At 56.5% G+C, this 11,848-nt stretch overlaps 1 protein-coding gene across 1 annotated transcript; it reads right to left on the reverse strand.

The window, feature by feature from the left end:
• Positions 1-53: 53 nt before the first annotated feature.
• Positions 54-11,805, reverse strand: CTSZ (cathepsin Z). Its single transcript, XM_028828542.2, has 6 exons — positions 11,543-11,805; positions 10,884-11,047; positions 6,016-6,195; positions 2,507-2,657; positions 1,510-1,672; positions 54-633 (listed from the first exon to the last, which is right to left on the reverse strand). The coding sequence occupies exons 1-6, from the start codon at positions 11,683-11,685 to the stop codon at positions 523-525; spliced, it is 912 nt and encodes a 303-aa protein (XP_028684375.2). The 5' UTR covers positions 11,686-11,805; the 3' UTR covers positions 54-522.
• Positions 11,806-11,848: the final 43 nt, after the last annotated feature.

Genomic DNA, 11,848 nt, shown 5'->3' on the forward strand with positions numbered 1-11,848 from the left:
GTCCTGATGTGACATTGTTTTTGTGTGTGAATAAGGCACGGTCAGCCTCAGTCTTGTGTGGAGCCAGATACTTTATTCATCACTTGGGCGATTTGAAATTGCCATCTCCCTCCCTCCCTCCCCAGCCCTTGATTCCAAAGTGACATAAGAAGCGGTGATGCGTCTGAACTGTTTCACCTCTCACATGCCGTATGATTGCCCACAGTGGCCAAATGCAAAAGATCAAGCCCTCTACTGAAGAAAACAGGTCCCATGGTTTGCTGGGTCACAAATCACTTCTTCACCAGGTGGTTGACTGCAATCATTGTGAGGCAGAGCCATCCTGTGTCCTGTGCAAGTGTTTTAAGTCACCCCATTTTCAACCCTCAAGAACACTCTGAGCCAGTACTACGCTGTCCTTGCTGTCCAGTATTGATAGCCAACCCCGTTCGCACCAGCCAGCCTGGCACACATAACCATAGGATCCCCTCTGATCATGGCTCACCATGCCTTTTCTTAAACGGCTCTTCTAGTGACATAGCCTTAAATGATGGGGTCCCCAAACGTACAGAGCTCCTCGATGGCAAGGTTGTATCTGGCGCCCTTCCCATCCTTATAGGTGCTGGTCACGATCCTCAGCCAGCCTCTCTCGCCCTGTGAGAAGTGGGATCGCACGTCAGCCCATCTGCAGCCATCCCCAGCTCCCTCTGCTGCTCTCAGCACCCTGCCCCCTGCTTTCTGCCTCCATCCCTCAGGCCAACCTTGGGGGATCCAGACAACCCGCTCAGCTGCCCCTCAGCTTTCCCATGACCCCTGTTCTGAAATACCTTTTGTGAAATATTTCACTTGGTTAACGTTTAACATGAGGGCCTCTATGCCAAAAGTGAATTCATGTAACAAAACATGTCAACTCTAGACCGGCGACGACGCCACCTACTGCTACCCCCATTAGTAGTCACCTAGTAAAAAACACATTTCATCACCTGCACGTGAACCGCTTTTCCCCCATTTCCTAATAATGAATTTCTGTGTCTTACATTATTAATGGCTAAGACTAGGCCTGGCAGTTGATTTATCTCTCCTGGACTTTTGGCCCAACTCGAGTATTTTTGAAAAACCTACACAGTATTTTAGGGGAGCCCAAAAACCGTGATAGGAAAAAGAATGAGCTGGTTGTAAAGGAAGAAGGTGGCAGAGCTCCTCTCCAGCAGTGCTCACAGGGACTTCCCCAGGGCACCAGGCACCATCTGGAGACAGTTTGGTCACACTGGGATTGCGGGGAGTCACCTAGTGGGTGGAGGGGCCAGGGATGCTGCTGAACACCCAAAGTGCACAGGATGGCGGCAGCCGTGCACGACAGAGAAGGGTCTGGCCCCAAAAGCCACTGGCGAGATGGCTGAGACAGCTGGAGCAAGGAACCCTCCAGCAAGGCCCCGGTTTTCAGCTAAAAGTCAACAGAACCATTCAAGCGAGAGGAGTACCAGGATGCTTTTTTCTAGGAATGACCTTAAGAAAATGCAAACCTCTTACCCATGGTTCACCCCATGAATTCCGGACAATCCAGTACTCAGTCCCATTGCTGATGCCCCACCCAGCCACGGAAATGACATGGTTTATGTAGGTGACATCCTGGTATTCGGCATAGATGCCTCCGGTGTAGTTAACCAGTCTTTCTGTTGCCATTATTCCACAGCTGAGAGCAAGCAGTTAAGGAATTACCACTTTAAGTTGAGAGAATTTACCATCATTAGAAATAATCTGCTATGGCTGGGCACAGTGGCTCACACCTGTAATCCCAGCAACTTGGGAGGCCGAGGCAGGTGGATCGCTTGAGTCCAGGAGTTCAAGACCAGCCTGGGCAAGATGGCAAAACCCCCACCTCTACAAAAAATACAAAAATTAGCTGGGTGTGGTGGTGTGCGCCAGTAATCCCAGCTATTCGGTGGAGGGGGCTAAGGCAGGAGGATCGCTTGAGCCTGGACGGTCAAGGCTACAGTGAGCCAAGATCACACCACTGCACTCCAGCCTGGGTGACAGAGTGAGACTTTGTTTAAAAAAAATAATAATAATAAAAATTAAAAATAAAAATAAAAAAACAAACTCTGATATGACGAAAAAGTTATGTAAACCCAACTCAGATAATGTATATCCGACGGTTCTAGAGAAACTTCTGTTATTCACATAGTGAATGAAACTATGTGAAACTGCCCCCAACACACTGCCCTCAGTCCAGCTTGGGGGAGCGCCCCACCCGCATTCTGCACAGCCGTCCACACGGCAGACTTGCCATCAGCTCAGCTTTACCTCTGAGAAAACGGAAGCTCTTAGAGGGGAAATGATGTGGCTGTCTCGAGCCTACTGAATACAACCGGCCAGAAGGAAAGCGGCAAAGGACGGAAACACGTGCACCTGCATGAGCCCACACTGGCGCTGTCACCCGCGGATCTCTCCTCACCCGTGGACCTCTCGTCACCTGCAAACCTCTCCTCACCCACGGACCTCTCCTCACCCGCGGACCTCTCCTCACCTGATGGGACCATTTGCATAGATTTCTGCCATCATCTTCTCCCTCCCAGAGAGGGAGCCGTAGTCTCCCACTCTCCAGAGGGTGTAGTTCCGGATGGCGTGGCAGTCTTTGAATTCATTGCATGTCCCACATTGGTTGAACTTGTCACACTCTGGGGGAGAGCAAGAAAAGTCAGCATGAGGCCGTCTCCTCATTAACCCACCGACAAGCCCGCCAAGCCCACTCTCCACGCTCCTCATGCAGCCTACCACTGAGCAGCTAAGAACAGAAATCATCTTGCCATTGGGTGCTGCTTAATGACGCTCTTCTTTCAGCTGCCGGGGAGTTATGAAAAGCCCTTCCCCAGGCTTTGGCAGAGAATGAAAGAGACAGGCATTAATTAGCACATAGTAGGCACCCAGGAGTTCGCCTTTTTCTGTCTAATGGCTGGAGAAGAAGGACCTTTCCACAATACTTTCTGGCTGAAAATGGAGCATAATCAAATGATTGGCACTTAATAAAATGTCTCTATTGCTGGCTGGTGAATAAAGAGGCCAATACGTTGAGTAACAACAGAAAAGCATTTTCTTCTGTGCCCACGCTGAGGGTACAGAAAAAAAAAAAAAAAATCTGGTTATTTCGACCTAAGAGGTTATCAAGAATTAGGCTTAAAAAAATAAAATAAAATAAAGAGGGCCAGGCACCTGCAATCCCAGTACTTTGTGAGGCCGAGGTGGGTGGATCACCTGAGGTCAGGAGTTCGAGGCCAGCCTGGCCAACATGGTGAAACCCTGTCTCTTCTAAAAGTACAAAAATTAGCCAGCTGTGGTGGTGGTGCATGACTGTCATTCCAGCTACTCGGGAGGCTAAGGCAGGAGAATTGCTTGAACCCAGGAGGTGGAGGTTGCAGTGAGCCTGGATTGCGCCACTGCACTCCAGCCTGGGCGACAAGAGCGAGACTCTGTCTCTAAAAAAAAAAAAAGGAAAGGAAGAGGACAGGGGTGGTGGCTCACACCTGTAATCCCAGCACTTTGGGAGGCCAAGGCAGGAGGATGGCTTGAGGCCAGGAGTCTGAGACCAGCCTGGACAACAGAGCGAGACCCTATCTCTACAGAAAAAAAAATTTTTAATTAATTAAAAAAAAAGAAGAAAATAAAAAGTACAGCTCTTGGTTTGCAAGCTCAGAGTCGCTGTGTTCCCACTTTTCACTCCATCCACACAGCGGCCGTCGGCCTGCCATTCGCTGCTTTGGTGTGACCTGTCATAGTTACCAGTCTGTCCGATTCTTCCCCCAGGAACATGAGCACCTTGAGGCTCGGACACTGGTTCAATTTGTCCCTTGCACACCAAGGGCCCAGTGCCCAGTACTACGGGAAAATGGTGGATTTGTGGCCACATTTTGCTAACACTACAAAGACAAGACCATTTATCGCAATCAGTTTTTTTTTTTTTTTTTTTTTTTTGAGACTGAGTCTCACTCTGTCACCCAGGCTGGAGTTCAGTGGTATGATCCTGGCTTACTGCAAGCTCCACCTCCTGGGTTCAAGTGATTCTCCTGCCTCAGCCTCCTAAGTAGCTGGGATTACAAGCACACGCCACCACACTCGGCTAATTTTTGTATTTTTAGTAGGGACAGGATTTCACCATGTTGGCCAGGCTGGTCTCGAACTCCTGGTCTTAAGTGATCCGCCCACCTCAGCCTCCCAAAGCTCTGGGATTACAGGTGTGAGCCACCGCGGTCACCAGTCACACAATCACGTTTCTGATGAGCTCCATCTGCTCCTGTCAGGCTGGGTGGGGTCGAGGGGCCTGGCCTCGGCTGGGTGAGAACAGTTGGGGGTGGAGTGGGGTGGGCGTGGCCCTGGAGACCACCTGATACCCGCTTCCTGCTTCAGAGCCGTCTGACTGCCCTTCCCTCTGTGCCTTCATCTGTCCCCCTTCTCAAAGGACTCAGTCAGTCCAGGAGAATTCTTTCTGGCTGAACAATAAGGCCTGAGAGGCAAGGCAAGGGAGCCCCGTTGGCAGAGGGTGGTGCCCAGAGGACCTTGTGCCACGTCAGAGTGCACAGGGCGCTGGGGCCAGCCTATATAGCCTGGGGCAGGGGGGAAACAGCAAAGCAAGCAGCAGCTGTTGGCCTTTCCCAGCTCTCTGCTCTGACTGTGAGGGAGATCTGAGTCAGGTGGCTTAAAACTACCAATTATGGCTGGGCGCAGTGGCTCATGCCTATAATCCCAGCACTTTGGGAGGCCGAGGTGGGCGGATCACCTGAGGTCGGGAGTTTGAGACCAGCCTGACCAACATGGAGAAACCCCGTCTCTACTAAAAAATACAAAATTAGCCAGGTGTGGTGGCACATGCCTGTAATCCCAGCTACTCGGGAGGCTGAGGCAGGAGAATCACTCAAACCCGGGAGGCTGAGTTTGCAGTGAGCAGAGATCGTGCCATTGCACTCCAGCCTGGGCAACAAGAGCGAAACTCCATCTCAAAAACAAACAAAACCTACCAATTATGGGATTAGGGTCTGGGCTTTCCGTCTGTTTCCAACGGGAGCAGCCTGAAAGGAATGCCAGCTACAGGGATTCCAGGCTAGCTTGGGTCTGCTCATCCACACAGCACCCCCTTGGCCGCAGACACACCTGAATGTGGGGGACCTGGGCCCTGGGTCGCCAGAACAGGAACCAAGCCAATGGCTGCTTCCAGCTTGGGGCAGCACCTCCCCACCTGCTCTCCACCAAAGCTCCTGGAAAATGAACTCTCCCTCCACAAAGCCCCCTACACCTCTCCCCTACAAAGGCCCAAAAAGCCACCAACATGCCAGCATGTCAGAACCCAAACACCATATCCAGGCCCAGCCAAAGGGGCACAGGAGCAAGACACTTCCACAAGGCTGGAGACATGGGGACAGGAATTTTTTTTGAGATGTAGTCGTGCTCTGTCACCCAGGCTAGAGTGCAGTGGCGCGATCTTGGCTCACTGCAACCGCTGCCTCCCGGGTCAAGCGATGCTCCTGCCTCAGCTGCCTGAATAGCTGGGATTACAGGCATGCACCACCATACCCGGCTAATTTTTGTGTTTTTAGTAGGGAAAGGATTTCACCGTGTTGGCCAGGCTGGTCTTGAACTTCAGACCTCAAGTGATCTGCCTGTCTTGGCTTCCCAAAGTGCTGAGATTACAGGCGTGAGCCACCGCGCATGGCCAAGGATGCTCTTCAGCCCACTCCTGCACCAGGCTTTTTCGCCGACCTTCTCAGCAGGGACTACGGGGTCCAGTTTTCTGGTCCCCAGCCCAAGCAGGTGCACGGTAGCAGAGGGGCTTCTGCAGGGAGAGGCTGGAGCAGGTGCTGTGAACACTGCCCCTCACGGTCAAGAGCATCATCGCCCCTGGGGGCTGCGACCTCTGCCCTCGCGCAGCTCCCCAGCCACCAGCCAATGTGAGGAGCGCGGGATTGGGCTGGGCCCTCAGCCACGAGTCCCCGTGGAAGATGGCGTAGAGGGCGGGAGGGTGGGGTGGGGGCGTGGGCAGCAGCCTACCCTGGTCCTTGGCCTGGTAGTTGTTGCAGGTCTCGTCGGGGATGCCGTGTCGGTGGGCGTAGTCCCACACGGGCAGGTCATTGCCCCCTTCACAGGAGCCAGCGTTAGCACAGTCGAGGACGTGCTGCACGGACAGGAGGGTGGAGGGCCACGCTCCCTTCCTCTTGATGTTGATCCGATCTGCAACAGTCAGCACCTGCCAGTCAGCACTCAGCCGCCCTCCACCTACTTCCCCAAATGGGCCTGGATGCCTGGGGTGGGATGCAGGCTCTGCCCAGCCTGGCCTGCCTTCGGCTCTGCCCAGCTGCCTGTGTCTCCCTCTCCCTGCTGACCTCTTCACGGAGGTCTCTGCTCAGACGTCGCTCTGCAGAGAGTGCCCTGGCCTTCTTTGGGCACTGTCCTGTCTGCCACACCTCCTACTACAAATGCCACGACAGCAGGGCCAGGGCCAGGCAGTCACCAGCCTCTGGCCCTGCAGACACCAGAGAAGTGCCTGCTGAATGTAGGGCTGAATGGACAGAGACTCTGCCACCTGTGCCAAGTGGGCCACGCCCCAAAGCCAGCCAGGAGAAACCGTCCCTGCCCTCGTGGACAGGGGGCCAAAGCGTCAGCTCTGTAAATGAGTATAGCCCAGGGAGCTGCATGAGCCCCAGTGAGGGGCCAGATGCAGTACCAAGGGCTGGGGAAGGCCAGCAGGGACCCAGCTCTGAAGGCACGGGGGGATGCAGAGGGCTCCCAGTGGCTGGCTGACCATGCCCTCACTGCCCAGGTGCCTGGGCTCTGAATCCCAAGGTGCAGCCAAGGACAGGAGAGGTTGGTCACCAAGGGACCTGCTTCTCTTCTCATGCACAAATGCAATAAAACAGATCCTACAAGGAAACCCAGGCCCTCATTCAGGGTCATCTCACTCTCTGCCCTCCCAGGACAATGACTTCACAGCCACACACCCCTGCACCTGCCTCAGGCCTCATCTCCTGACCCTACCTCCAAGTCAGAACCCTTCTGGCAGCCTCACCTGTCCCTCCCCCAGGGCACAGTGAGCAGGGGGTTCCTCTGCCCATTGGCAGCCCCCTCTGGGCCTGCACATCCCCTCCATCTCCTGTTACCTTCCAGACTTTCCCACACTGCCCCACAGTCTGCTCTTCCACCTGGCCTCCTCCCGGTCGCCCAGCCAGGGGCCTTCTGGAACTGGCCCTGCTCTGGTGACTTTGCTTCACACATCACTGAAAAGTCCCAAAGCGCACCTCCATCCTGCCGCCACCCAGCCTGCCCATGCTCTGCACCCCAAACGCTCTTCCTGGAGCAGCCAGTGGCTGGTTTGTCCCCTCCCACCCGACCAAGCCACCTTAGGTTCCATCCTGTTTCCTTCCAAGGACTTGGCTCCCTCCAGCTCTCCTCCTCCCCTCCCCCTTGTCAGCCACGCCCCCTCTAAGCGGATCTGCACACCTCAGACTTGCCTTTCTCACAACACCAGCGTGAGCCCCCAGCCCCTCCCACTCCCTGTCATGGTTTTCTGCTTTACTCAATGGTTTGAGACAGTGCCCTGACCTCTACTGCCCTGCTCCTCTTCAGCCCTTTCTCTCTTGCTAATGGCCACTTCTCCGTCATCCGAGCCGACCACTCTCCGGCAACAGTCAGCACAGTGGTCGCTCCATCCTTCTGGAAGTACCTCCTGCCTGGGCTTCTGGGGTTCCACTTGGCAGTGCAGGGTATCCCATGGCCTGCCCGGAGCCCTTCCCTTCTCTGCCCAACCCAACCTGGCGACAGCAGTCCTGGCCCAGAGGCAGAGCTCGGATGGATGAGCAGTTTCAGTTCTCGCCTCTCCGTCCACGCCTGCCTGAAGCATCTGGACCCGGCCTAACCAGCTCACTGAGGTGTGCACAAGCTTTTCCCATGGCCAGACTCAATCCTTCATCCCACCAGCCCCATCCAGCAATGGGCTTATTACTCACACCAAAATGTGGGCTGACACAAGTGTCCTGAATACGTTTAACGCAGACCAGGCCAAGCTAGGGTGTGCAGGAAGTTGGGTGTGTCAAATGCATTCTCCACTTACGGCGTTTTCAACTTATGATGGGGTTGTCGGGACATGACCCCACTGTTAAGTCAAGGAGCATCTGTAACTGTGCAAAGCATACAGTGCCAAGAAGAAAAATAAAACGGGGAGATAATTCAGGAAGTGGGGTGTCATATGCGTACGGTGGCTGAGGAAGACCCCGCTGAGGTGACATCCATAGGAGGGAGGGACCTCAGGGAGAGAGGAGGTGCCTGGCGGGAGAAGCTACCACCCCGCTCCACCCTCGGTAGGAGCAGGGGAGCAAGAGGGGTCCTGGGAGGGAGCCCGATGGTGAAGGCTCTTGAAGACCAGAGGGTTCTGTCTTTTATCTGAGTGCCATCCTGAGAGGGTTTCAAGCCAAAGAACATGATCTGATGGGTTTTCACAGGCTCACTGTGGCCAGAGGGGCAGAGGCCAGGAGACCAGTGAGGGCAGTTGGCAGCGGGGCGGTGTGGTTACACCTGGAGGAGGAGGTGGGCGGTGCGTGATTTCTGCATCTGCTTCAAAGGTAGAAGCGACAAGACTTGTGGGTGGATTATATGAGGCACAGAAAACAGAGGAGTCGTGTGCCAGTCCAGGCTTTTGCCTGCATAGCCGGAAGGACAGCCAGGGAGGACTGGGGAAGAAATGGGCTCTCGGGTCACAGCGGTGGAAGGAGCCATCCAGACCTCAAGGTCTGAGGCGGGAGGCGTCAGGTGCCTGGGCCAGCGGGCAAGTGGGCAGGCAGAAGAAAAAGTGAGTTCAGGTGAAGAGTTGGTCCTAGGGTAGCTGACACTCAGAACTCTGAGGAGACAGCTGTGGAGAGGGGAAGGATGGGCCAGGGAGGTGCAGGCAGGGAGTGTGGTGCAGGAGAGGGAAGCATCCTGGGGAGACGTGATCAGGAGAATGCTTCACAGTGGACCCCAGGTAGCTGTGGCAAGAACAGTGCTGGTGGAGTGGCAGAGGTGGGACTGAGGCTGGAGTGGGTTCAAGGGTAGAGAAGAGGAAGTAGAGGGACTCCAGATACTTCCCCAGGGAGCCAGCAATTGGGGCGGGGTGGGACCGGGGGCTTTGTGTTCCTTTGTTCCAGGTGGGAGAGCTTATCTGAGTGGGAAGGGATGGGCTCAGTGAGGGGTCAAGCCATTTGATCCTAGGGGAGAGGAGGGAAGACAAATGGAGGACCTGCCGCCTTGGCTGGCAGATGGCCAGGGCCCCGTGGAAGTCCCCTTCTGGTGGCTTCTATTCCTCAGTGAGAGGACGCAAGGGCCTGGTTCTGGGTGCACTGAGAAGGAGGTTTCAGGAGAAAGTGGGGTGAAGCAGTCATCCGCCCAGAGAGAGAGTCCCCTGGGGAAATGCGGCAGGGCTGACCCCTGGCCAGGGTCCCACACCCACCTGAAAGCCATCTCCTTCCTACCTGCAGTCCTTCGCAGACGCACATCTTGTCACCTGACTCCCTCTCAAAGAGTTCAAGGCTTCCCACAGGCCCCTGGTGATCTTTCTATCCTCCCCTCACCCTCACCCCACCCTCAAAGCCTCTTTCACTTCCTCAGCAGGTGCCAGGCCTGGGCACTTCCCCTGGACTCTGCCCAGTCCTCTGCCTCTAGCCCTCTAGCTGGGCTGCCTCTAGCCCCACCCACACCCTGCAGCCCGCCCAAGGTCTCCCAGACCTTCCAGCTCCATCCACATCAAAGGGGACTTTGAGCGGTCAGAAGTGTGTTCCAGCCCCCGGGGGAGGTGCCACAGATGCCGCAGCTTCAGTTTGCTGGCTCCGGGGTCCAGACCCTACCCCCAGAGCGAGAACCCCTCATTCACAAGACAGAGCCCATCAGACATCCTGGCACAAAGCCCAGGCTTCCGGGCTCAAATCTCAGCTGTCACTCACACTACGCTCAAGCCTCCCAATCTCTCTGCAAAAAGCTTGTTTCCTCATCTGCAAACTGAAAGCAATCACGGCATTGAGGAGGCGTCAGTGAGATGGAGCACACACAAGCGCGTGTCCCCCAGCCTTGGCCCACAGCGGCAGCCACACTGGAGTCGATCTTTTTCACATGGGTGTACAGCAGGCCTGGCCCATGAGGACCAAGGCCAGCGAGGAGGCAGCAGCACTACAGCGCTCATGGGCCAAACTCCCAGCCCACGCAAGTCCCATCTCCAGGGGAAATCCAGGCTCCTGGACCCTGTGCTGTGACTGGAGAGGGGATAGCAGAGTCCCTCCCAAATGCTGTGGGGTGGGCCTGGGGCTGGTTTGCAGCTGTCTCTTCTCCTGCCTTCTCTCCCAAAGCAGGGCTCAGCAGCCTCGTTGATAGGGTGGGCCTCAGCTTCCGCTTCCTCTTTGCTGAGAGCCTTCCTACCCCACTGCAGCCAAAAGCCTAAGATAGAAACCCACCAGGCTGGGGGTAGTGACCAGGTTAGGCCATGGGCTGTAGCCAACAAGCCTCACCCAATATTCCAAGCCCAGGACAGGTTTTCATCTGTGCTGAGAAGTAGTTTACTTCTGTGTCCTCAAATACAGCCTGGGGACTCCGATTTTGCATTTCTGTTTCTATCCCAATGGCTGAGGTCACAAGCTTTGGGGGAAGAGAGGGCACCTGGCAGTCACTTGTCACTGGGCTTCAGTCCTAGTCCTGCCTATCGCCCAAAGGCCCCAGAATGACCCAGCTTGGGTCACCTCAGCAGAGGGCAAAGGCCTGCGCCCCTCGGCCTTAGCCCCCCAGCCCAGGCTGACCTGGCCTTGAATCACAGGCCCCTGGAATCGCGGGCTGAGCTGCCTGGGCTGATAAAGAGGCAGCCGGAATGGGCTTTCCTGGCCCACAGTCAAAGGGCGGCCACTCACCCGCCATAGCGCTGGTGCTGGCGTGAGCCCAGCAGGAGCCGCAGTATTGGGGGATGTGCTGGTTCCGGGTGATGCTGGCATAGTTGACACCATTCACGTTGCGCCAGTCCCAGCTCTTGGGCAGATCCGCTGGGGACAGGTACTCATGAGGCCGGGGGTATGTGCTGAGAAGAGACCATTCCTACCTAGATCAGTGCTGGGGCCCCGGGGGGCCATGAGCCCAGGAAGCCCTGGGTAGGGCCCTCCCGCCCTTCCCAACACCTGAGGGCATGGAAGTGAGGCCACAGTCACCAGAGGTGAGCCAGGTGTGGACCCACCTCACACTAGGAGGCCCCAGCGCTCTCAGAATGTGAAGGAGGCAGGGCACCCCCGAAAGGAGGGAATCGGGGTGCTCCCCCAGCCATGCCACGCCATGAGGGCTACCCCCAGAGGCCGAGGAGGTGGGGCTGGCCTGACTTTCTGGCCAGGTGGGGCTTGTCCAACCCCACAAACATCAGGGCTCACCCTGGATGTGGAAGAGAAGGAGCGACCCCCAAAATGAAGCGGCTGGATCTGACCTTCCAAGGCCTGGTGGCGAGGCCCCCAGGAGGCAGAGCGCGCATCTGGCCCGGGAGATGGGCCTCCCGTCCCCCCAAGGCTGCCTCCCCGCCGGCGCCCACCTGCGCCCCAGCGGAGCCAACCAGTCCCCCCGCAGAGGCCGGTAGCAGGTCTGTCCCGGGCGGAAGTAGAGGCCGCCCTGCGCCGCGCCTGTCAGCAGCACGAGCAGCAGCAGCGGTCGCCACCCTGGCCCGCGCCTCGCCATGGCCCCACGCCGGCTCCTGGGTCCTGCTCCGGATCCCGCTCCGAGTCCCAGATCCCTCGCCGGCTCCCGCTCTGATCCCGACCTCGGCCTCGGCCCCGCACCCGGCCGACCCCGCACTTTGGGCCCCTGCCCCGCCCGGCCCTTAAGGCTGCGGCGGCCGGGC

The sequence above is a fragment of the Macaca mulatta genome, chromosome 10 (assembly GCF_049350105.2).
Source record: "Macaca mulatta isolate MMU2019108-1 chromosome 10, T2T-MMU8v2.0, whole genome shotgun sequence".
In the NCBI taxonomy this organism is placed as follows: domain Eukaryota; kingdom Metazoa; phylum Chordata; class Mammalia; order Primates; family Cercopithecidae; genus Macaca; species Macaca mulatta.